This window comes from Oncorhynchus mykiss, chromosome 8, assembly GCF_057628025.1.
Source record: "Oncorhynchus mykiss isolate SJ-2025 chromosome 8, ASM5762802v1, whole genome shotgun sequence".
NCBI classification, from domain to species: domain Eukaryota; kingdom Metazoa; phylum Chordata; class Actinopteri; order Salmoniformes; family Salmonidae; genus Oncorhynchus; species Oncorhynchus mykiss.
Genome location: NC_143029.1, coordinates 49864310 through 49892161, shown reverse-complemented (window position 1 = coordinate 49892161; position 27852 = coordinate 49864310). Strand labels below are relative to the sequence as shown.

General features: G+C 40.4%; 1 protein-coding gene across 8 annotated transcripts in view; it reads right to left on the bottom strand.

The window, feature by feature from the left end:
- The window catches only part of tnk2b (tyrosine kinase, non-receptor, 2b), a 173447-nt gene that overhangs the window by 63155 nt on the left and 82440 nt on the right, over positions 1 to 27852 (bottom strand). For 3 of the 8 annotated variants that reach the window (XM_090181789.1, XM_021612732.3, XM_021612734.3), the window contains exon 1: positions 6908 to 7883. The exons of the other annotated variants lie outside the window; for them this stretch is intronic. In XM_090181789.1, the coding sequence (XP_090037915.1) occupies positions 6908 to 6970 (63 nt within the window). In that variant the 5' untranslated portion in view covers positions 6971 to 7883. Of the gene's footprint in view, positions 1 to 6907; positions 7884 to 27852 lie in introns of those variants that run through there. 8 annotated transcript variants of the gene reach the window in all.

The window sequence follows — 27852 nt, the reverse complement described above, 5'->3', positions numbered from 1 at the left end:
TTTTGGCCCGGGGCAGTATATAAAGTTAATTTTGAGCAATATTCCAAACGCCTGTATCGCAAAAATCAAGTTTTTTTCTTATTTTTAGTTTTTATGAGCTTATATGTCCGCTTGTTCTCATGTTGACTTTTTGGTCGTCTCCTTCACTCCTCCGTTTCTGTGTATCTTCCCACAGACACAGATACCAAACGCCTCCCCCTGCCACTCAGAGCAACAAAGATTAAAGATCACTTCTTCCTTTCTGACAACAATCAGCTTCAACTCGTTATTTGCATTTGAGGTTTGATCCAACAGAATCCGTCATATGGACACCGAAACACATTGAGACATTATTTTATGGTAACAGAGAAGTTAAAAAGGGTATCGTTAGAAAGGTTGTGTTTTAACTCCTCAAATTGTGTGAAGAGCAGACCCTACTAAAATGGGTTGATTGATTCTGGAAAATTAATGCTCAGTTTCTGTTGTGAGCAACATTCCGGTACCACGTACTGCTAGCAGCATTTTAGCCAGACTTATACTAGCTGTAGTCTGTGTTTTATAAAAAGTGCAATGAGCATTAAAAAATATTATTATTATTTCAACATTTTCACAAAGTGGACAAGCATGCTGTTCAAACAGTTGAAGACGGACAGAAGGGTGTGTTCATAACCAATGTTCCCGAGGGTACATAGCTCCCCGGTACTGCCATGCAGAAGAAATATCAGATTGAACTTCACTCAACTTTCTAGTTAGTTAACACGATCAATGTTTCCCTTTACTGTGGGAACTGGGATCGAATTAACGCAATATTAGCCACTTTCAATGCAACATACCGAAACAAAGTGAACTATGCAAGACATTTTTTTTGTAGGCAGAATGCATCAGAGTAAGATTCTATTGCATTGACATGCACAACTCAGCCTGTACTCTACAAAGACCAGTGCGGCATAACCAATCAGAGCTGCAGTAGGCCTATATGCAAATATCCATTGCTATATATGGATGTGTCATTCACTTTGAACTGGACTGTGTTTACAACATGAGCCATGTGTGCAAATTTGTTCATATGCTTTGCTAGTTAGTGAGTTACTAGCCCAGTTATAGATCATTTGTAGTTAGCAAAGGGGGAGTGATTGCTTCCTACGAGAGCACAAAACGTGTACATGTCCAGACATCCTTGAAACCTATTTTGAGACAGGCTTGAATAAGCTAAGTAGCCAATAGGCAGCATCAGTTGTCTGTAATTCTCTGTAATAATGGTATGGAAATAATGCATTTTATTTTGTAAAGTGGTTTCTTGCATCAAACAACACAACAACATTTTCATTCACCTCATTGCCTGAAGGACAGGTGGATACATAAGAATGTCAAGCCCTGCATGTTTTTTTTTTCAAAGGTCTCATGGAATGTAAGCCTACATTGAACACCACACATTGGCTGTTACTGTAGGCTGAACAATAGAACAGCTATTTCCATGTTAAAATGTTATGGGACGCATTTTCTCCATTGTTTTGAATGTTAGGGCACTCTGGTAAGCCTACATTGTGATCAAAGAGCCACAGTAGCCTACGTTACCACTGTCTGAAATCGTAACTTAAAGCGAGTACAGCTCAGTGTTCACAGTAAACGTGTGCTGGAAGTTGCACAGAACTTTCAAGTTTGCACTAAGCAGACCTGAAATGTTACTCATTGCCGTAAAAAATGAGGGAACATTGTAACAATTAAACTGTTCTACCTTGTTAGCTAGCAAATAGACGGCTGGATTTTAAATATAAAAAGATTAGCTGGCTACTCACTAGCACGTGGGCTTGGGTTTGAGAGATTGTTTATGAGACCTGGGTTAATTTTCTATAATGCCTGTTACAAAATTCGAAACCCAGATCAGTGATTGCAAAAATACAACAAAGCCTATTTAGAGAAATATTTTTTTATTTTTGTATTTAATCGAGATATACACTGAGTATACCAAACATTAGCAACACCTTCCTAATATTGATTTGCACCACTCCCTTTTGCCCTCAGAACAGCTTCAATTCGTTGGGGCATGGACATACAGTGCCTTGCGATAGTATTCGGCCCCCTTGAACTTTGCGACCTTTTGCCACATTTCAGGCTTCAAACACAAAGATATAAAACTGTATTTTTTTGTGAAGAATCAACAACAAGTGGGACACAATCATGAAGTGGAACGACATTTATTGGATATTTCAAACTTTTTTAACAAGTCAAAAACTGAAAAATTGGGCGTGCAAAATTATTCAGCGCCTTTACTTTCAGTGCAGCAAACTCTCTCCAGAAGTTCAGTGAGGATCTCTGAATGATCCAATGTTGACCTAAATGACTAATGATGATAAATACAATCCACCTGTGTGTAATCAAGTCTCCGTATAAATGCACCTGCACTGTGATAGTCTCAGAGGTCCGTTAAAAGCACAGAGAGCATCATAAAGAACAAGGAACACACCAGGCAGGGCCGAGATACTGTTGTGAAGAAGTTTAAAGCCGGATTTGGATACAAAAAGATTTCCCAAGCTTTAAACATCTCAAGGAGCACTGTGCAAGCGATAATATTGAAATGGAAGGAGTATCAGACCACTGCAAATCTACCAAGACCTGGCCGTCCCTCTAAACTTTCAGCTCATACAAGGAGAAGACTGATCAGAGATGCAGCCAAGAGGCCCATGATCACTCTGGATGATCTACAGCTGAGGTGGGAGACTCTGTCCATAGGACAACAATCAGTCGTATATTGCACAAATCTGGCCTTTATGGAAGAGTGGCAAGAAGAAAGCCATTTCTTAAAGATATCCATAAAAAGTGTCGTTTAAAGTTTGCCACAAGCCACCTGGGAGACACACCAAACATGTGGAAGAAGGTGCTCTGGTCAGATGAAACCAAAATTGAACTTTTTGGCAACAATGCAAAACGTTATGTTTGGCGTAAAAGCAACACAGCTGAACACACCATCCCCACTGTCAAACATGGTGGTGGCAGCATCATGGTTTGGGCCTGCTTTTCTTCAGCAGGGACAGGGAAGAGGTTAAAATTGATGGGAAGATGGATGGAGCCAAATACAGGACCATTCTGGAAGAAAACCTGATGGAGTCTGCAAAAGACCTGAGACCGGGACGGAGATTTGTCTTCCAACAAGACAATGATCCAAAACATAAAGCAAAATCTACAATGGAATGGTTCAAAAATAAACATATCCAGGTGTTAGAATGGCCAAGTCAAAGTCCAGACCTGAATCCAATCGAGAATCTGTGGAAAGAACTGAAAACTGCTGTTCACAAATGCTCTCCATCCAACCTCACTGAGCTCGAGCTGTTTTGCAAGGAGGAATGGGAAAAAATGTCAGTCTCTCGATGTGCAAAACTGATAGAGACATACCCCAAGCGACTTACAGCTGTAATCGCAGCAAAAGGTGGCACTACAAAGTATTAACTTAAGGGGGCTGAATAATTTTGCACGCCCAATTTTTCAGTTTTTGATTTGTTGAAAAAGTTTGAAATATCCAATAAATGTCGTTCCACTTCATGATTGTGTCCCACTTGTTGTTGATTCTTCACAAAAAAATACATTTTTATATCTTTATGTTTGAAGCCTGAAATGTGGCAAAAGGTCGCAAAGTTCAAGGGGGCCGAATACTTTCGCAAGGCACTGTAACAAGGTGTCAAAAGCGTTCCACAGGGATGCTGGCCCATGTTGACTCCAATACTTTCCACAGTTGTGTCAAGTTGGTGGTATATCCTTCATTCTTGATACACAAGGGAAACTTGAGTGTGGAAAAACCCAGCAGCAGTGCAATTCTTGACAAAAACCGGTGCACCTGGCACCTACTACCATACCCAAAAACAAAGACACTTAAATATTTTTTGTCTTGCCCATTCAACCTTTGAATGGCACATAAACAATCTATGTCCCAGTTTAACAAGGCTTAAAAATCCTTCTTTAATAACCTGTTGTGACTAGGGGGCAGTATTTTCATTTTTGGAAGAAAATAAATCCCGTAGCAAACGGGATATTTTGTCAGGACAAGATGCTAGAATATGCATATCATTGACAGCTTAAAAACACTAAAGTTTCCAAAACTGTAAAAATATTGTCTGTCAGTTTAACAGAACTGATGTTGCAGGCGAAAGCCTGAGAAAAATCCAATCCGGAAGTGCCTCATGTTTTGAAAGCGCTGCGTTCCTATGCGTCCCTATTGAGCAGTGAATGGGCTATCAAAAAGATTACTCTTTCTCCGTATTCCCGAAGGTGTCTACAGCATTGTGACGTAGTTTTACACATTTATGTTGAAGAATACCCGTAAGCGACTACATTGCGCAAGTGGTCACCTGATGCTCCCAGAGAGATTCTCACGTAGAATACAGAGGTAGCCATTACTCCAATCGGTCCTACTGAAGAACTAATTGTCCCGATGGATATATTATCGAATAGATATTTGAAAAACACCTTGAGGATTGATTATAAACAACGTTTTCCATGTTTCTGTCGATATTATGGAGCTAATTTGGAATATTTTTCACCGTTTTCGTGACTGCAATTTCCTGGCGATTTCTCAGCTAAATGTGAAGAACACATGGAGCTATTTTGCCTACAAAAATAATATTTTTGGAAAAAATATCTTACTGGGAGTCTCGTGAGTGAAAACATCCGAAGCTCAAAGGTAAACAATTTCATTTGATTGCTTTTCTGATTTCTGAACCAAGTTACCTGCTGCTAGCTGGATAAATGCCATGCTAGGCTATCGATAAACTTACACAAATGCTTGTCTTGCTTTGGCTGTAAAGCATATTTTGAAAATATGAGATGACAGGGTGATTAACAAATGGCTAAGCTGTGTCTCAATATATTTCATTTGTGATTTTCAGTAATAGGAATATTTTCTAGGAATATTTATGTCCATTGCGTTATGCTAATTAGTGTCAGGCGATGATTATGCTCCCTCATGCAGGATGGGGAGTCATTAGAGGCAGTCACCTCCCCTTCAACTACACTGATTGAAGTGGATTTAACAAGTGCCATCCATAAGGGATCATAGCTGGATTACCTGGATTCACCTGATCAGTATTTGTCATGGAAAGAGCAGGTGTCCTTAATGTTTTGTATACTCAGTGTATATTGTGAAATTGCCCATAAGTAAAAATTATTTTAAGGCCATATTGTCCAGCCCTGCCAACATTAACCGTACACTAGAACTACAGTGAGATTTGCCTACGTTCAAAAGATCTAAGCTGTGTACGAATAGTGTACTAACCACACTAACCATACTATTTGTGACATAAATTAAGTATATAGTATGCTTATTGCTCATAGTATGGATATAGTTAGTATGCCAAAAGTTCCCGGATGTAGTACAAAATTCATCAAAATACGAAGTATACACGCAGTGGACACTATTTCCGTGCTTTTAGGGCACATAATGCAATTCTGGCTTCACAACGTTTTCAGATTTTAAGAAAATGGCGGAAAATATGCAGCCGAAGTCTGACGAGAAGGGATACAAATTCTTTGCTTTAACTAATTATGACAAATGTTAAGAAAATGTTGAGCAATGGAATAAATTAATAAAGTAAATTACACGTTGGCTGACAATTTGTTAGCTACGCTATCCTTACGAACCGCACAGCATATCATTACAGCAGCAGTATACCGTGTATGCTAGCCACCTACTTACAGTAACGTTGTTAGTTGGTTACTAGTACATTGAACTTGCCAGTATATTTACTTTATGCTAACTAACTACCCAATGTTTATTGACTAGATTATTCACGTCATTCATAGCTTAGCTAAGTGGTCTAGTCGTTCGGGCCCGTTCGTAAATTCGCTCTAGCTATCTACTCCGATTTCAGAGCACTCTCGTCTGACTGCCAGAGGCAGAGCGCAGAATAACTGATGAATTTACGAATGCTCAACACCCATTGAATGTGGCCGGTGTCAGTAAACGTCTGTCAATAATTTAAATGTAAAAAAATTGCAAACACAACAGTTAATAACCATAACCTCTGGATAACAAAAACAGTCTAACTAGCTCTGTTAGGGTGAGTAAAATGGTCAGAGTGAGATGTTCTCTCATTTGTGTCTGAAAGTAGCTAGCAAGTTAGCTTGGGTGCTTGACTGCCAGTCAGAAGGCTCGGATCAACCCTCCTACTCCTTGGCCAGAGCGTCCAGTGTGCGCTCTGAATGCTCCCAGAGCAAAATGCTCCGAATTTTTGAACGGACAATCTGACAACGCCCTGAATTTACGAACGCCCAGAGCGCACTATGACACTCCTTATTGAATTGACAAACACACCCAAAGTCTAGTTAGTAATTTGCTATGCTTCAAGCTAGCAAGAGGTTGCATAGCAACAGCATCAACTTCCTGTAGACATGCAAAGCCATAGTACGCACAACTGAAAGGATACCGTTTTCTTACAATATACTAAAATTAACTAATAGTATATAGTATGTGGTATATACTCATTAAGTTTGCAGTATAGAGTATGTTAGTATGGGTTTTCAAACACAGCTCTAATAATTCCAGGAGGAAACCAAGAATTGTCTGGCTTCTAACTAAAACATGATTGCCACTGAAACCAAGCTTAGTAATGTTAATTGATCTTACATATCAAAATACATTGGATGTGGACAGGTTCAGCCTACCACTGCATATATCAATGTTGAGACATGTCACTGAACGCATGTGTTTGTGTCAGGTGCGTACACTTTGACATAGGATAGACCCATACAAGCATAGGCGACACAAAAATATTTCATTTGAGGAAACTTATCTTCACCCAACTTCCTCCACCTTGGTAGAAATGCCTTGGATACACTCACAATTCTATTACCAGACCAGCCACGATTATACCCATTAATTTCATTACCATATCACCAATATCAAAACAACTTGCCAACGAGAGGAAACAAGTAGACTTACTCCATACACATGGAAGTGTGCCAGGAAAGGGAACGACTTTTTGAGCTTGTCGAAACGCCGCATCCCGAATTCCGTGTATGATTGTCTGTTTTTAAATCCTCAGAGGCGCCTTCTCCTGTGGCCTGACAGTATCAGAGCAGCGGGAGTCCCAGGTCTACCACCGGAGGGGGAACATTGTGCGTCCACCGATCCGAATCCCAATCCCGGGAAAGGAAAAGGTCAACTTTGTGAGCTTTTGGAGCCAGGCTACATTCCATCGCGGGGCAATCCACATAAGCTCCTTTAGTTCCTCGACACAACACAGGAAAAAAATCTAAAGAAACCTACACAATGGTCGAATCAGAGGGATAAATCCAGAGGAAAGCGCTTTGAGGGACTGTTAGTTTGTCTGGCAGCATTCTGAGGTTGGCTGAGATCTATCTCAATACTGTCCAGTAGCCAAGGTATGTCAGCTTACGTCGAGTTTGTAAAAGCACTCTGACAGTCTTCCATGCAAAGCAGCAAGGTCTCTATAGCAAAACTTCTAAAAAACAAGTCCCTCTCTCCTACCCCACCCTACCCCCCCTCTTCTCCACCCATTCGTTTATCCATCCCCTCCATCGTGGGGCTAAAAATAGTAGCGACCTGGTCTCAGTTCACTCAGAGCAGCCAGCTGCAGAAGAGAGAAAAGGAAAGTGGGGAGCAGCGGAGAGTTTGACTCACAGTGTGTGTATGTGTGGTAAGTTATTTAAGTGAGTGAGTTTGTGTATTTATTTGTTTGTGGTGCACATTAATGTGTTTGTGTGTATGTATGCACGTTAGTGTGTGTGCAGTGGAAGGATGAGCTGTTCCTTCTGTGTCGCTCTGGCTCTCTCCTCACTCTCTACTCTTTCTCTTGCTGGATGGCTGGTGCAGACAGTTTGGTAATTCCTGGTATTCCCGCTCACCCTGCTATTCTCTCCTTCCCTCGCTCTCTTTCCCTTTCAATCTCTGCCCATCTCCCTTTTCCTCTAACCCCTGTCTCGCTACTTCCCCTGCCCTCCCCTTTATCTCCCTTTCCCTCACCCTCTACACACTGTAAACCCTGTCACAACTGATAATGTAATAACTGCCATATATGTAATAACTGCTAATAATGTAATAACTTTTGTATATATATATATAATGTAATAAAGCTAATAAAGTTATAAAGATGCTGAACACAATGCAGTAAAGTTTGTGTGCATAATGTAATAATTAAATAATTATATTACATTATGCGCTGATTGTAATTATATTGCATTATGCGCTGATTGTAATTATATTACATTATGCGCTGATTGTTACATTATAAAGTTGTAAAAAAAATCTATAGAGTAATAACTTGAACCAATAATGTAATAACTAAAATAACTCTTTCTTCAATGGCATGCCTACTAACTGTCACACATTTGAGGAACACTTTGCATCTGAGTCCATTGGGGGTGAAGGGGGGGGGAGTACTATTTCACTTCCATTCTTACTTAGCAAACATCGGGTCGTCAAGAAAAATGTATAATGACAATCCTCAATTTGAAGACAAACATTTCATTCATGGGATTAGCAAATGATACATTTGATGATTAATGATCACAAATATATTCAAAAGGCCTTTCTGTAAGACCACATTGCCTTACAGAGTGGAGATGGAACCAGATTCATGTCAACACCCCCCTCCCACAATGAGGGGATAGATACGCATGTGAACAACAGGCACAACTCTGATATAAAGATGAGGGGGAGTTGAATATTTGATAAGGATGTATATGGTGAAGGCATTTTAAATTCATCGGCGTGATATGCATAGCCCGTCTTGAATTTCAACAGGGATAGTGTTTTTTTTTTTTTTTAAGTTGCCAGTATGTCACATGCCTCACACGTATATTAGTACACAACCTAGGTATTACACAACTTATATTAGATCAAATAAGCCTCACATATAGTAATTTGTGTTAATCTTGACTAAATTCGACATTCATTACCTCCATACAAAAAAATCTCACCAGCTTAATAATTAAGGCTCTGCTTAACACGGACAGATTTAGGGCAAAGATATGACTCTTGCATTGCCTTCCTCTCTCTGGTAAGTTTCAGTTCAGTCTAAAACTGGGTTCCCAGCAAACCGGATGTCCTAAGGACATTGGATGACGTTCCCATTAGGTCCCTTTAAAGGTTTCAGCGAGAGGTTATCCCACTCTAGGAACATTAAAACACAAAGTTAACCTCAGGACCATAAGAGGACGTTCAATACAGGTCCCTGTTTGGTCGGAGTGTCTAGTGCCCTGTAAGTAGTGCCCTTTAAGTTACCAGAACGTCACTGAGGACTATGTCCGGACCATTGTAGGACGTTCTCAGAACTTTCATTTTACTAGTCATTAGGATGTTGCCTGATGGTCCCAAGGGAATGTCTCTGCAAACAAACATTTGTTGCTAGGACGTCCCAGGAATGTCACAAAATGGTCCCCTAAAGTGATCAGGACCTTGTGTAAAAACGTCCCCAAAGACGTTTTTAAGACATTGTGTCATGGTCCCCGGAGGTTTTTGTCACTTCATGGTCCCAGGTGTGCCAAACCATTATAAAGTAAAGTAATTCAATGGTACATTTGGCATGACCACTAACTGACTTGTCAATATGACCCCACCTGAGATTAAACTCACAACATCTGGATTTGGGGTATGCTGATCTTATGTCCTAAAAATATCCTTTGGGATGTCCCTGGGACAAACCGGGAACTAAACAAAACCTCCAGGGGACCATGACACATCATCCCAAGAACATCCTAAAAACATGTCTTGCATGTACGGTGGGTATAGAACATCACCACCCCCTTTGAAAATGTTCACCTTTTGTTGCCTTACAGCCTAAAATGAAAACACATAAAAATCAGACTTTTTCCGGCTTTATTTACACACAGTAACCAAAATATCCAAGTGAAAAATGTTTATAAAATCTGAAAATGTATTCAAAGTAAAAACAGTAAAATACCCTATTTGGATAAGTGACCACCCCCGAGTTAATACTTGGTGGAACCACCTTTTGTCTTAATTACAGCCATGAGTCTCTTTGAATACAACTCTACTAACTTTGCAATATTTGACTACCTATATTGTGCAATATTTGCCCATTCTTCCTTGCAGAATTGTTCAAGCTCAGTCAAACTGCGTGGTGACCGCTCATGGACTGCACTCTTCAAGTCATTCCACAGATTCTTGATGGGATTTAGGTCAGGGCTCTGACTAGGCCTCTCAAGGACCTTCTTGTCCTTCAGTCACTGTATGGTTGCATTGGCGGTGTGCTTTGTGCCATTGTCATGTTGAAATGTAAACCATCTTCCTAGTTTATTCGATAAATATTTTCTTAACTCTTTCTTGAACTGCAGTGTTGGTTAATTGCTTGTAAGTAAGCATTTCACAGTAAGGTCTACACAAGGTGTATCTGGCGCATGTGAGTAATAACCTGCAGCCCTCTTCTCCAAGAATCTGTCAGTATTTTGCACTGTCCATTTTCGAGTCTATCCAGTCCCTGCTGAAGATTAATACCCACACAAAAGGATGCTACCACAGCCATGCTTTACTGTAGGCATGGTGTTCTTCGGGTGGTAAGATGTATTCAGGCCAAAAGTTAAATTTGTCTCTCATCTGACCACACCACCTTTTGCCACTTAGTCTCGGAATCTACAATGTGCTATTTGGCAAAGCTCAAATGAGACTTGATGTGGCTTTTGGGGATTTTTTTTTATTTCTTGCCACCCTCCCATAGAGGCCAGATTAGTGGAGCACTTGTGATATTCTGGTCACATGCACACATTGACCAGTCTTTGCCATAAAGGCCTGAAGCTCCTGAAGGTCTGAAGTCTCCTCCTTGCCCGGTCATCCAGTTTGGAGGGATGGCCTGATCTATGCAGGGTCTGGGTGGTGCCATACGCCTTCCACTTCTTAATAATGGTCTTAACTGTGCTCCGAGGGACAAAGCCTTTGAAATCCTTTTATATCCATCCCGACTTGTGCCTTTCCACGACTTTATCTCGTAGATCTTTTGAAAGTACCTTTCTGCCCTTCGTGGATTCTTTGCTTTGAATTGCACTACTAAGCAGTGGAGTCCTCTATGAACAAATGCTTTTATTCTGAACTAATTAAAGTCAGTACAATTGATCATAGATGGAAGCCAATTAGCTTGATTTGTGATCTGGAAGGTGGTCGGTTATACCTGAGCAAGTTGGCAATTGCAATTGTAAGGGGGGGGTTCACTTATCCAAATAGAGTATTTTACCGTTTTAATTGTAATGAATTAGTTTTTATTTGTATTTTTTACTTCGATATTGTGGGTTAACTGTGTGTAAATAAAGCCGGGAAAAATATATTTTTTATGTGTTTTAATTTCAGGCTGTAAGGCAGCAAAAGGTGAACATTTTGAAAGTGGCCGGTGACTTTCTATACCCACTTGAGTAAATGATTATGCTACTCAAAGACAAATAAATACAATTTCTAAACTGATCCAATCATTTAGTTACATTTTTTGCACCCGTTACTGAAATGTGTCCACCACCTGGATTTGGTCTTATGTAACATTTTAAGTGGTGTATTTTACATAGGATAAAACTACAGACTCAGGGCTACAAAATTGTATATCATACACTCCATTTGAGGAACAATGGGAAAGTAATTCTGCTTTGAAAGTTATTAATCAACTTGTAAACTCAGTTTTGAGAAAATTGCCTTTGAATGTTTTGGTATCTAGTGAAGAGCTCTTCTTTGTCTACACCCATTCAGCATCGTTCACACCCTCTTAAGCTTTAGCCCCACCCTCGTTTCACTCTCAGAGCGGACAGTTGACACTCTGGCCGATGATTTGTTTACCTCTGGATAACATGAAAACAGCCTAATCAGCTCTGCTGGCAACAATTTCATTACGCCTTTTTGCAGACGTTTACTGACACAACTTTAGCTAACGAGCAAGCAAGCTAACGTTAGCTAGTTGATCAACAATGAACAGTGCCAACAATGCCACAGAGCTGGAAGCTAACCAACTAGGTTCAATGTTATTTGACTAACATTAGGCTCTAACTAGAAATGAAAACATCTCTGGGAAGCTAGCTAACAGTACACTTTAGCTTCAGAAATGTAGCTAGCTAGCTAGGTAAACAACGTTTAAGATCACACACACGTAACGTCAGCTAACGAGCCAGCCAGCTAACGTTAGCTAGTTAAACAACAATGAACACAGAGCCAAATAATGTCGTTACTAACCTGCATTAATACAACTCTGGGATATGAATAAAAATGTCGGCAAGGGAGCCAGCCAGCTAATGTTATCTAGCTAGCTAACAGTACAATTTAGCTTGAAATGAAATCACTTTGTCAAAATTTGAAACATGTAATATCTGAAAATGTAGCTAGCTAACGCTAGACTATCTTACCTGTATACATCCTCATGCATGATGGACGTGTCTCCCTGTCAGGAATGCCATACCACAGTTGCCCTTAGTTTGAAGATGTAACCCAGAGTCAGGTGTTTTCTCCATCTCTTTATCTATCATACTCTAATTACACTGATTTCAAAACTTGATCCTCCAGAAAGTGGAGAGCAACACTTCAAAATATATATTTTTTAAAGCAGCGTTCTACAGGATTACCAACATAGACTGACGAGCTCAAATAGACAGAAGCCCTCTATATGGCAGACCAATCCAAACTGATCTCTCGGCATGTCCTGCCCACTCATTATCTCAGCCAATCATGGCTAGTGGGAAGGTTGTTGACTTTTCTGTGGCTTAACCAACAAGGCTCGTAATTTAACAATTTTATTGTATATCCATATGGTTTACAAGTTTGTTATTAAGGCACATGAAAGTTAACATGTTCGAGGAGGCATGAACATCCCCAGGCTTCCCGTTTGAGGGAAACATGGTTCTTGATGAGACTACACTGTACCTAATCCTTTCAGTTATTATGCGGTTAAATAAAAATTTCAACTATTAGATATCCTTACTGTCTGGATTCCAAAAGGAATAACATTTGCAAGCCAGCATAAGGTAGCGTTGCAAACTTCTGTTTTTTCCAGGTTTTCCCAGGAATCACGGTTGGAAGATTGCTGGAAATCCTCCAAACTATTTTTGGTTTTCTATCTGGTAATTTTGGGAAAGTTAACACAATTACCCTACTTGCAGGCCTGAAGTGGCCTGTAACCATGAGTTTCAGGCCACTGTATTAGGGTAAAGTTAAACCTAAAAATAAAGGCCTTATGAGATGTGTAATGTATTGTCATAAAAAGTTTAACTATAATGATAATATTCGCCTAGGAATATTCACTTAGCGAAGGCCACAGGACAGAAAATGAACGAATTCAACAATTATATCTCGGTCACTAACAAATAAAATCATAGGTGGTAACTCTACAATTCATTCGAAAAGGTAAGGCACACTGGGAAATTATATTGGAGGTGTGGTTTAGAGGGTGCGTCTGGAGCCCCTACTGGGTCATAGTCAATGTTCCCTCTAAACTGCGCATATGCACTGGAGCACAGCTCCCCCGGGACTGACGCACAGAAGAAATATCAGCCCGTGCAGAGAAGCACAAGACTGAACTTTACTCAACTTTCTAGAGTTTTCACCATTAGTTAATACTATCAATGTTTCCCTTCACTGTGAGAATTGTGGTCGAATAAGAATTTGTTCTTAACTGACTTGCCTAGTTAAAGGCTAAATAACATATACATTAAAATAATGCAATATTTGCCACTTTCAATGCAACATACCAAAACAAACTATCCAAGACTGAGTATGCAAAACTAACTATGCAAGACTATGAACTATGAAGGCAGAACCCATCGAAGTACAATTATATTGCATTGATAGGCACGACTCAGGCCTGTACTCTACACAGACGGGTCTGCCATAACCAAATCAGAGCTGCAGTAGGCCTATATGCAAATAGACGATTGCAAAATATGGATACATGGATTCACTTTGGGCTGTTTTTACCGCATGAGCGGTTGTTATTAGATGCTCTTGTTTTGAGATCAAAGCGAGAGCTACATGTAGCGATGTGTGGACATTTGTTTATATATTTGCTAGTTATTGAGTTATTAGCCCAGTTAAGGGGCAGTGCTGTATTTTGAGACAGGCTTGAATAAGCTAAGTAGCCAATAGGCAGAGTAGCATAATTTGTCTGATTCTCTGTAATAATGGTATGGGAATAATCATGGATTTTATTTTGTAAAGTGGTTTCTTGCATCAAACAACATTTTCAGTCACCTCCTTGTTTGAAGGACAAGTGGATAAACAGGTTAACTTCTTTGGGGTAGGAGTAAACGGCCTGCTACAAAGCCATAAAAGCTAGAATATGGATTTTATTAGTTGATTTGGTTAGAAAACACTCTGAAGTTTCTAAAACTGCTTGAATGATATCTGTGAGTATAACAGAACTAATATGGCAGGCAAAAACCTGAGAAGAAATCCAACCAGGAAGTGGGAAATCTGAGGTTGGTCGATTTTCAACTCAGCTCCTATTGAAGATACAGTGGGATATTGGTAATGTTGCACTTCCTAAGGCTTCCACTAGATGTCAACAGTCTTTAGAACCGTGTCTGATGCTTCTACTGTGAAGTGGGGCTGAAGGAGAAGGAAATGAGTAAGGTCTGCCATGAGCTGACCATGCTCTGACCATGCACGTTCACATGAGAGGGAGCTCTGTTCCATCGCACTTCTGAAGACAATGAATTCTCCGGTTGGAACATTATTGAAGATTTATGTTAAAAACATCCTGAAGATTGTTTGACATGTTTCTACTGACTGTTACAGAACTTTTTGACATTTCGTCTGCTTTTAGTGAACGCGCTTCGTGACTTTATGTCCAAAAGTAACTATTTGGACATAAATGATGGTCATTACCGAACAAAACAAACATTTCTTGTGGAAGTGGGAGTCCTGGGAGTGCATTCCGATGAAGATCAGCAAAGGTAAGTGAAGATTTCTAATGCTATTATTACTTTTGTTGACTGCATAATATGCCGGATATATTTGTGTCTTGATTGGGCTCTGAGCGCCGACTCAGATTATTGTATGGTTTGCTTTTACCGTAAAGCTTTTTTGAAATCTGATACAGCGGTTGCATTGAGGAGAAGTGCATCTAAAATTCCATGCATTACAGTTGTATCTTTTAGCAATGTTTATTATGAGTATTCCTGTAAATTGATGTGGCTCTCTGCAAAATCAAAGGTTGTTTTGGAACTTCTGAAAGTAAGGCGCCAATGTAAACTCAGATTTTTGGATATAAATATTAACTTTACTGAACAAAACATACATGTATTGTGTAACATGAAGTCCTATGAGTGTCATCTGATGAAGATCATCAAAGGTTAGTGATTAATTTGATCTATATTTCTGCTTTTTGTAAATCCTCTCTTTGGCTGGAAAAATGGCTGTGTTATTCTGTGAATAGGCACTCACCTAACATAATCTTTTGGTTTGCTTTCGTCGTAAAGCCTTTTTGAAATGGGACTGTGGATGGATTTACAACAAGTGTATCTTTAATATGGTGTAAAATACATGTATGTTTGAGGAATTTTAATGATGGGATTTCTGTTTGAAGAGGTGGGACGCTACCGTCTCACGTACCATAGAGAGCCCTGGATATATATATATTTTTTTACAAATCTTATGGAATGTAAGGCCTACATTGAACACCACACGTTGGCTGCTACTGTAGGCTGAATGATGGAGCAGCTATTTCCATGTTAAAATGTTATGGGATGCATTTTCTCCATTGCTTTTTATGGTAGGCCACTGTGGTAGACCTACATTACGATCAAATAGCCACTGTTAAAACAAAATTAAAGTGTTCACAGTAAATGCGCAATGAAAGTTGCATAGAATTTTCACAACGGTCAAGTTTGCACTCAAGAGACCTAAAATTTCCTCAGTGACTGAAAAGTTTTGAGGGAACATTGGTCAAAGTGACTATCGGCTTGAGTAATGACTACAAAATCACTAAGTAACTGTACTCAGAAATATTAAGTGCAATGGGTTTCCTCAAAAGTTGAGTAATGAAATAACATTGGGGTTTACAGTGTACCCCTACCCCATGTTCTCTCCCTCCCTCACGCTCTCAGACAGCCAGGGAAGTGGCCCGTGTCGAGGACAGAGGCACCATGGTATTCGGCTGGAGAAGCATTTGATCCAGAGCCAAGAGGTCAGATTTAACTGCAGGATGGAGAGCTCGTTTCCTGTGCACCCCCTACTTATGTTAGGATCTTAACAGGCCCCCTTCCCACCACCACTAATACCACCACACACACTCCTCCCCTCTCTCACTCCAACACACTGACTCTCCTTCCTTCTCCTGCCTCTCCCCCCCATTCTTTCCCCCAGCTCCCCCACCATTTCTATCTTTTCCCACCCTCTCCGGCTAACCCATCACTCTCTCTCTCCCTCTCCCCTTATGTCATTCCCTCCTCCCTACAGTCTCTCCATTCCTGTGGGACTTACAGGCCGACAGCATTTTCTTCTTTATTTGGTGCGGTCTTTATTTCCTGCCTGCTAACCCTCCAAAAATGTTCTCTGCAGACTATAAACAAACCCATACCAGCTGTTTTTCTCCCGCTCAATGGCAGGCTATTTTCTTTTGGTCCGTCACTGCCCATGAGTCAGAACTATTACACTTTGTCTATCCTTGCTTTCCTTTTCTCTCCCTCTTTTTCAGTCTCACACTTCTTTCAGGCTTCAGCAGAAGGCTTCACTGAGCACACAGTCATAACAGCCAAAGTTATTAATTAGGCAGCTCTTTCTTTATGAGAGGAAAAGAACGGGAAGGCTACCAGACAGTAGAGAGGGTGGGAGGGAAGGAAGGCGGGGGGAGAGAGACGTAAACTACAACAAACTGGGATCCCGTCGTCACACAGTCTGCCTCTAATTAAAGGAGGAATGTCCGAGGAGGATCCAGCCTGTACTGCTTGGCGATATACTTCGGCAAACACCAGGAGAATGTTTTCGCACGGTTTTTGAAACGTTTTTTAATGTTGAGGTGATGACTGTTTGTTGGGTCCAGGTTAACAGACTCAGTCTACACCTTTCTTCATCCTCTCTGAATGAAAAAAAAACTAACAGCTGGGGAGCTAAAAAGTTAATTGGTGATTCCACAATGGTTCCTCTGTAGTTTATATATTTTGAGTTGCTTTCATTCCAAATGGCTACTCCCACTAAAGGTGACAATGGTGTGTTCTTTAAAATTGATGAAATTCTGTGTAAGGGTGAGATGAAGTCATGCATCTGGCTCCTGACCATCACCACAGGATATGACAAAGGGAGCTCTCCTTCCCCAACGCCCACTGCACAGGGATACAGTCTGCAAATAAACTCCCCACGGTACAGCGCGGTTAGAGACAGTGACGCTTTAAAAGAGACCTTTCCATCAAGTGAGCAGGTCTTATTGGTCAGTGGTCACGTCTACCTCAGAATGTAGTGCAGCTCAGCATTTCTCAATGGGCAACCACGATAAATTGAACTGCTGTCATATAAATAAAAGTGTTTTTGCATGGATCGGAACCCTTTTTTCAATGTCCGCCTAAAATTACATACCCAAATCTAACTGCCTGTAGCTTAGGACCTGAAACAAGGAAATGCATATTCTTGATAGCATTTTAAAGGAAACACTTTGATGTTTGTGGAAATGTGAAATTAATGTAGGAGAATATAACACATTAAATCTGGTAAAAGATCATTCAAACAAAGAAACGTATTTTCGCTATATATTTTTTTCTTCATCTTTGAAATGCAAGAGAAAGGCCATACTATCAGATAGGAGTTTAGGTGTCATTTAGATTTTGGCCACCAGATGGAAGCAGTGTGTGTGCATAGTTTCAGACAGCAGGGGTTCAAATTGTAGAACCCAGTTCCTACATTTGAATATAAAAATTGATTTTATCAAACAAATCTATGCTCCATTTTATCTTGAAGAAATAAAAGAAGACAAATCAGAGCAAGATTATTGAATTGTACATTATTTACCTTCAGAGGTGAGTGTATCAAACCAGTTGCCGTGAAAAGTGTTTTGTTGTTGTGCACTCTCCTCAAACAATAGTATGGTATTTTTTTTTTGTAATAGCTACTGTAAATTCTGTAATAGCTACTGTAAATTAGTACAATACACAAATAAACAAAAGTTTGTGAATTTCTGCATTGGCCAAAAGCAGGTCTTATATATGTTGCATTTCATTGAAACAGATAAGAAAATTCACAGTGTCTCGAAGAGACTCGTTCATTATGATTGAAAAGGGTGAAACAGATGAGCACTCTACTCAGACACATACCTTTGTACAGCCAAGTCTGTTCACACACAAGTGGGGTACATTTTAGCTATGGGTGGTCCTGTATATCTCAGTTGGTAGAGCATGGCATTTGCAACAGCAGGATTGTGGATTCGATTCCCAGGGCCACCCATACATAAAATGTATGCATGCATTAAGAATAGGCTAGTGCGCACAAACAACAGAGTTACACATGGAATAAACAAGCGTACAGTCAATAACACAATAGAAAAAAAAGAAAGTTTATATACAGTCGTGGCCAAAAGTTTTGACAATGGCACAATTATTAATTTCCAAAGTTTGCTGTTTCAGTGTCTTTAGATATTTTTGTCAGATGTTACTATTGAATAATGAAGTATAATTACAAGCATTTCATAAGTGTCAAAGGCTTTTATTGACAATTACATGAAGTTGATGCAAAGAGTCAATATTTGCAGTGTTTACCCTTCTTTTTCAAGACCTCTGCAATCCGCCCTGGCATACGGTCAATGAACTTCTGGGCCACATCCTGACTGATGGCAGCCCATTCTTGCATAATCAATGCTTGGAGTATGTCAGAATTTGTGGGGTTTTGTTTGTCCACCCACCTATTGAGGATTGACCACAAGTTCTCAATGGGATTAAGGTCTGGGGAGTTTCCTGGCCATGGACCCAAAATATCGATGTTTTGTTCCCCGAGCCACTTAGTTATCACTTTTGCCTTATGGCAAGGTGCTCCATCATGCTGCAAAAAGGTATTGTTCATCACCAAACTGTTCCTGGATGGTTGGAAGAAGTTGCTCTCGGTGGATGTGTTGGTACCATTTTTTATTCATGGCTGTGTTCTTAGGCAAAATTGTGAGTGAGCCCACTCCCTTGGCTGAGAAGCAACCACACACATGAATGGTCTCAGGATGCATTACTGTTGGCATGACACAGGACTGATGGTAGCGCTCACCTTGTCTTCGACGGACAAGCTTTTTTCCGGATACCCCAAACAATTGGAAAGGGGATTCATCAGAGACAATGACTTTACCCCAGTCCTCAGCAGTCCAATCCCTGTACCCTTTGCAGAATATCAGTCTGTCTGTGATGTTTTTCCTGGAGAGAAGTGGTTTCTTTGCTGCCCTTCTTGACACAAGGCCATCCTCCAAAAATCTTCGCCTCACTGTGCGTGCAGATGCACTCACACCTGCCTGCTGCCATTCCTGAGCAAGCTCTGTACTGGTGGTGCCCCGATCCCGCAGCTGAATCAACTTTAGGAGACGGTCCTGGTGCTTGCTGGACTTTCTTGGACGCCCTGAAGCATTCTTCACAACAATTGAACCACTCTCCTTGAAGTTCTTGATGATCCGATAAATGGTTGATTTAGGTGCAATCTTACTGGCAGCAATATCCTTGCCTCTGAAGCCCTTTTTATGCAAAGCAATGATGACGGCACGTGTTTCCTTGCAAGGAAACCATGGTTGACAGAGGAAGAAATGATTCCAAGCACCACGCTCCTTTTGAAGCTTCCAGTCTGTTATTCAAACTCAATCAGCATGACAGAGTGATCTCCAGCCTTGTCCTCGTCAACACTCACACCTGTGTTAACGAGAGAATCACTGATATGATGTCAGCTGGTCCTTTTGTGTCAGAGCTGAAATGTTTTTGGGGGATTCAGTTCATTTGCATGGCAAAGAGGGACTTTGCAATTAATTGCAATTCATCTGACCACTCTTCATAACATTCTGGAGTATATGCAAATTGCCATCATACAAACTGAGGCAGCAGACTTTGTGAAAATGTATATTTGTGTCATTAACAAAACTTTTGGCCACGACTGTACATTGTGTGCAAATGGCGGAGGAGGTAAGGCAATAAATAGGCCATAGTAGCAAGTAATTACAATTTATAAAATGAACACGAGTGATAGATGTGCAGATGATGATGTGCAAGTAGAACTACTGGTGTGCAAAAGAGCAGAAAAATAAATAAAACAGTATGGGGATGAGGTAGGTAGATTGGATGGGATATTTACAGATGGGCTAAGTACAGCTGCAGCGATCGTTTAGCTGCTCGGATAGCTGAGTGGAATTTGCAAATATAACCTAACAAAATGCCTAACATAAGGCCTAGAATCAGTGCTCTCAAATACTGGAAAAAAATGCAATTCATTAGGTTAAACGATCACCACATAAAAATAAATTATGTAATTATTTGGCCATTAAATAACACACGGCATATTTAGATAGTGGAATAGGCCTAGCCTAAATTATATTTACTTTCTATTTTGCAGCTCAGGTGGTTATTCTAGACAAGGCTCTTCTGTGTGTATCATTCTCACACAAGTAATTTGCTGAAGGCCCAAGCCTGTACTACGTCATCTACAGTACTGATATTACGTCGTTATCAAATGTTGCTCTCAAACAAGTTCTAGACTTATTTTGGAAATGAAACTTGCTTGCTTGACTAGCTAACTTCGACGAGCTACGTTCAAGTTGCTTTGCAAGGAATCAATGCAATTAAAATGAATGTCCTGCCCAGATTTCTATATCTGTTTCAATCTCTCCCTATCCCTGTTCCCGCAGCATTTTTTTCCTCTCTCGACAAGCTGACCAGACGGTTTATCTGGCACGGCAAAACCCCTAGGGTTGGCCTGGATAAACTGACCCTTGATTACAGTCAAGGGGGCTTAAACCTCCCCAATTTTAGAATGTACTACTGGGCTGCACAGTCTAGGTTTCTGGCTCAGAGGTTTGACAATGGTCCCTCTCCCTCATGGTTGAACATTGAAAAGCTTGAGGTAAATGATGACACTGGGGCAGAATTGTTTTACAAATGGGACAGAAAATCTATAAAAACCATCACAGACAACCCTTTAATCATACATTCTGTCCTGGCATGGTGCAAACGGCAGGGTAGCCTAGTGGTTAGAGAGTTGGACTAGTAACCGGAAGGTTGCAAGTTCAAACCCCCGAGCTGACAAGGTACAAATCTGTCGTTCTGCCCCTGAACAGGCAGTTAACCCACTGTTCCTAGGCCGTCATTGAAAATAAGAATTTGTTCTTAACTGACTTGCCTGGTTAAATAAAGGTAAAAAAAAAAAAACTGCATGAGCTGTTCGGACGAGGGGGATTCCTTTCCCCTAAAACCCCTTTATGGAACAATAGATTGATCCCTACGTTTTTCCAGAATAGTAACTTTAGACCATGGTCTGATAAGGGGATCAGTCTTCTGGAACATTGTTACGAGGAGGGAGTCCTTATGTCTTTTGATCAGCTGAAACAGAAATACCACTTGCCTAACAGGGACTTCTTTAGCTACCTACAACTACGAAACTTTATTAGGGTGACTCTCAAGGGACAATGGAACCTACCTAAGTTGTCACCTATTGAACAACTCTGCCACGCAGACCAACCACTGTTCAAGACCATTTCCCGTGTATACGATGCTCTTATGTCAGGACTAACACTGCCTGGGCTAGATTGCCAAGAAATGTATTGCCTTGAAATGAAATGGAAATTGGATTCCTGCCTGCCAGTTGCAATGTGGCTATCGGAAGTTAATAGTTGTATCCCTTTGGAGAAAATCACTTACTGCTTGAGGAATAAGTTAAAGACATTTTACAGAATTTTGCAACCTTTTATTGACTATATGGAGAATCTCCCCCCACATCTCATTGATTGAATCTATATATAATCCTCACATAATGTTTCACATATGTAGCCTACGGCAGGTGATCCAATGTCTCGTTATTATTATTGTATATATAATTATAATTATTTTTCTGTTACGCTCGTCTGTTACTGTCACTGTCTAATATCTTTTCACTTTTGTTTTGAATGTTCTTAATTGGAAAATGCAAAAATAAAATATTCAAAACAAAAAATAAGTTGCTTTGCAAGAGCGACAGAGCAGGAGAGAGAGCGAGCCAGCAAGACAGATCGTGAGAGAAAGAGCGAGAGCTAGTGAGTGCCAGCGAGTAAGAGAGAGCCAGCAAGACACAGATAGAGAGAGAGCTTTTGTGTGTGGATTTTAATTAACAGGTTCTGAACCTGAAGGTAATATTACCCTGAGGGTAATAGACATGTATTTGCACAGCTCTCCTTATACCCGAGTCCGATCACTAGTAATCGGGGGTTGGAACCGGTTCGGGGAACAGAAAACCGGTAAACAACAACAATTTTCAAGTAACAGAAATGGAACAAACGTGATCCATACAGTTGCGAAACAGAATCGTTATTTTACGTTCCAGGCATTTTTTTCTATTCTCACGGCAAAACGCAACAAAACGCTTATGCAAAGGAACTGAAGGGAACGATTGGTTTGAACCGGTTCAGAACTTTATTTTGCTGGTCGGAACAGTGGAATGAAACAAACAGAAATGGTTCTGTTCAGAACGAAAACAAATGGAAAACAATTTGGGTTCAAATCTAGCTATCTATCAAAGCTAGTAAAAGAAATAGCCCTTACAAGGTAGTGAACAAAAATGGAAAGGAACCTTAGGCCTGTATTTCCTTAATGACAGGATTAGAGGGGATTCTTTGCGAAGGTGCATCTACTGCTCAGCTCTTGGGACCAGTGTTGTTAACTATGCAATCTCAGACTTGGACCCATACTCCATTTACTGTCAGACCACAGACACCATTGTCTGACCACTGCCAGATTGTCTTTTTTTTAAAGACCAAACAAACAGACCATCAGGAGTGTCTAAGTGGTCACTGCAAGACAGGGGAGGTAGAGACAGAGATGCACTTTTACCTCTATCTTATTTGGGAGTGCTTCTCACAGTAATCTTTTTTCAATCAATGATAAAAATTAGGGATGCACGATGTCGGTGAGCATATCAGAATCGGCCGATATTAGCAAAAATGCCAACATCAGCATCGGCCCGATGTCTAGTTTAACGCCAATTTGCAAAACCGATGTCAAAGCTGTCCGATGTCAACTCAAATGCGAAATCTATTACCTCCAAAATAATGGAATTTCTTGCCCTTGACAATCAACCATTCTCTGTCGTGGATGATGTTGGCTTTCGCCGACTGATCGAACACCTCGAGTTCCAGTACACACTATCAAGTAGTGCTATTTTTCAGATGTTGCCCTACTGGAGTTAAACAGTATTTGTTGAAATGCACATCTATGAGCTACTTGCTATGAGAGTCACTGCTATTAGCTTCACGACATTCACAACATTTGGACCAGCGATGTCAGCCCCACGAGCATGCTGAGTCTGACAGCACAGGATATTGTACTGAGGAAAGGCGTATTGCATGCTCAATAATGTGCTGGTTCTCATACTGCTGCTGCCATTTCAATGGCATTTGTGAACATGTTTCAAACTTGGAAACGTGAACACACTCCTAGCGCCATTCAAACAACTGACTTGAGAAATAAGCTCATCAACTGCGTCTGCAGCAGACGTGATACCCTCCGTCATGGCATTGAAATGCCTGCTCAACAAAACTGCCGACAGACTGTGGGGTTAAAACTTACAAAAAGTACTTGAGGCTGTAAACAAGCAATTCTGTCACATACACTCCCTCTTCTGCCTCTAGGACATCAGGGTGCTGATTATCCTGCACACCTGTCACCATCATCTCGCACACATGACACTCACCTGGACTCCATCACCTCCTTGATTATCTTCCCTATATCTGTCACTCCCCTTGGTTCTTTCCTCAAGTGTTATTGACTCGTTTTTCATGTTGGTGCGTTTGTGCTACGTGTTTATTGTATCATTTAATTATTAAAGCACTCACTCCCTGAACTTGCTTCCCGACTCTCAACGCACTCCTTACAGAATAACACCTCACCTAAGGGAAGCATCGGGGAGTGTTTTTATATTTGTGTCAGAGTAATGACGTTGGGTCCGGGAACTGCTACAGGCTCTCATGCCTCAACCGGCTCGCCGGGCTCCCCTGCCTCAGCCGGCTTGTGCGCCGCCCTATGGGACTCCCAATCACGGCCAGATGTGATATACCCTGGATTCGACCCAGCGACCTCTTGCACTAAGATGCAGTGCCTTAGCCCGCCGTGTCCATGTGTGTGTTAACTATTTAACTGTACTAGAATGCTTAAGGCCGCTACATTTTTAAATTTCGGTTATCGGTATTGATGTTTTTGGCAAGGAGAATATTGGATATCGGTATCGGCCAAAAATGTCATATCGGTGCATCCCTAATAAAAATGTATTGACAAAATATTACACAATACAACAGCAGTAGTGTTGTACCTGTATGCATGATTATACGTATCATCATCATCACTACTGAAATTAACTGTACTTCATTATCCTCTTTGCATTGTACTGTATTTACTGACATGCTGTACCACTATACTGCTTTGGCAATATCTACAAATTCTATTTCATGCCAATAAAGTAACTGAATTTGAGAGCGCGACTCCAAGAGAACGCGAGGAGGCTTTTGCAGCAATAGGCCTGTCCATGTATCAGTCTGTCTGTTCAGGCCTAAACGATACTCCATTATACATGCTGACTCAGAGGTCATACGCAAACTCAATTGACATCGATAGAGCCAGCCAAACTGAGTGAATGTCTGCTCCTAATGATACAGGAGCACTCCTGCTGGCCACTGCTGGCTTAAATCTTTGAAAACAGACCCATGCTGGGATCAACTTTCCAGAAAATAAGGCTTGACAGATACAGAGGGGTTGCATGAATGACATGTGGGTAAAAAAAATAGCTGTTTGGACCAGTTAGGGCAGAGGATAAAAAAACAGACCTAAAGATATATACATACAGTACTGCATACTGTCATACATACAAGAATACACAAACCCTGAACACACCTCTTTAAAAAAAAAAGTTCACAAATAATACAGTTATGAGTACACATGCACAACTTTTGAGGTTCAAGGGAATAATGATGCCAGTCTATGCCAGGCCAGCCCACTTGTAGCTCTAACAGTCAGCCACAGGGTGGCACAAAACATCAGGCTCACATGGGGTGTACAGTCATTGTACCATGTTTAACATGCTGTCAAAATAATGGAAACATTTGAGTAAATGAGGGATACAAAGTATATTGAACGCAGGTGTGATTCCTAAGTTAATTCATCAATTAACATTCCATCATGCTTAGGGTCATGTATACAAATGCTGGGCAGGCCATTATTTTGGCTACAAAAACAATGCACCGTAGGATGACAATGTCCCTATCCACAGGGCACAATATGTTTTTTTTAATAGATTTTTTGGGGAGGAGTTTGAGGAGTATGAAAACGATATAAACCATTTGCCATGGCAGTTATCAGATCTCAACCCATTTGAACACTTAACTTCTTTTGGCTGCAGGGGCAGTATTGAGTAGCTTGGATGAAAGGTGCCCAGAGGTGCCCAGAGTAAATGGCCTGCTCCTAAAGCTCCAGTTGCTAATATATGCATATTATTAGTAGTATTGGATAGAAAACACTCAGAAGTTTCTAAAACTGTTTGAATGATGTTTGTGAGTATAAGTGAACTCATATGGCAGGCAGAAACCTGAGAAGAAATCTAAACAGGAAGTGGGAAATCTGAGGTTGGTCGATTTTAAACCCAGCCCCTATTGTATACACAGTGGGATATTGGTTATGTTGCACTTCCTAAGGCTTCCAATAGATGTCAACCATCTTTAGAAACTTGAATGAGGCTTCTACTGTGATGTGGGGCCGGATGAGAGCTCTTTGAGTCCGTGGTCTGGCAGAGAGCCAGGTCCTGGTCACGTGCATTTCACATGATAGCGACCTGCGTTCCATGGCTTTTCTACAGACAATGGAATTCTTTGGTTGGAACGTTATTGAAGATTTATGATAAAAACATCCTAAAGATTGATTCTATACTTAGTTTGAAATGTTTCTACGACCTGTAATATAACTTTTTTAAGTTTTCGGCCGACGTTCGGCTGGACCTGCACGAGCGTTTGGATTTGTGTCCTAAACGCCCTAACAAAAGTAGCTACTTGGACATAAACAATGGACATTATCGAACAAATCAAACATTTATTGTGGAACTAGGATTCCTGGGAGGTCATTCTGATGATCATCATCAAAGGTAAGGGAATATTTATAATGTTATTTCTGATTTCTGTTGACTCCAACCATTTTTTTTTCTGAGCGCCATTGCATTAAGGAGAGGTATATCTATATTTCCATGTCTAACAATTGTATTTTCATCAACATTTATAATGAGTATTTCTGTAAAATGATGTGGCTCTGCAATATCACCGGATGTTTTTGGAACTAGTGAACGTAATGCGCCAATGTATACTGAGATTTTTAAAAATATAAATATGAACTTTATCAAACAAAACATACATGTATTGTGTAACATGAAGTCCTATGAGTGTCATCTGATGAAGATTATCAAAAGGTTAGTGATTCATTTTATCACTATTTGTGCTTTTTGCGACTCCTCTCTTTGGCTGGAAAAAGGGCTGTTTTTCTGTGAGTTGGTGGTGACCTAACATAATCATTTGTGGTGCTTTCGCTGTAAAGCCTATTTGAAATTGGACACTGTGGTGGGATTACCGACAAGATTACTTTTACAATGTTATAAGATACATGTATGTTTGAGGAATTTTTATGAGATTTCTGTTGTTTTGAATTTGGCGCCCTGCACTTTCACTGGCTGTTGTCATATCGATCCCGTTAACGGGATTGCAGCCCTAAGAAGATTTAACAGAGATTCTGGAATGGTACCTGAGACAAGTGTTTCGACCACCATCAACAATACACAAAAATAATAGCATTTCTTGAGGAAGAACGGTGTTGCATCCCTCCAATAGAGTTCCAGACACTTGTCGAATCTATGCCAAAGTGCATTGAAGCTGTTGGCTAGTGGTGACCCAACACCCTATTAAGCCACTTTATGTTGGTGTTTCTTTTATTTTGGCAGTTACCTTTACATTCAAGCAGGCACATGCACATATGGGTTTTACAAGTACCCAATAACCTGCCCAAATCTGCCCTTGCTTGTAAGTGCCCTACTCACAAATGTGTCTGCACAACCCAACATCCAAGCAATGCTCAAGCTTCTGTTTCAGCCTTTCCAACCTAATCTGTGTTTGTGTATGGCTCAGAAATCACAATTTAACAAGCTAGCTGACTAGATACCACTAGCCATTTAGCTTGCTATATGGTCGTTTGACTTTTGAACAATTGTAATTTGTGTTGTTTAATGTTTTAGAGACTCCTGAGCAAACCAGGATGCCATCTTGTGAAACCCAGTGGATGTAAAGAATCTAGCTTAGCTAGCTAAAGCATTTACCGCAAATTGAATGAATTGAATACAAATTTGAACGCTTGCCTTGCTGTTCATAGAAAAGTGAAGTCAATCACTTGTCATCGATCTTTATTGTAGTAATGTAACAATAGAGATTGAAGATATTTACCAATGCAGATAACATAGCAGTAGTTATCTAACCTTTCTTGCAGATTGTGTAGCGGAGGATAAAATTATCTGTATGCTATGGGTGTAGATATGTTGTCGATCTGTGTATGGACCCTAATAGGTTTGAGAAATATCCGTTCAGGGTTTTAATTGTTCTAGCTACAATGCTTTCACTAGCAATGACTGAATGAAGGAAATGTGACTGTTATATTTATTTTGTATTTGACCTTTATTTAACCAGGTAGGCAAGTTGAGAACAAGTTCTCATTTACAATTGCGACCTGGCCAAGATA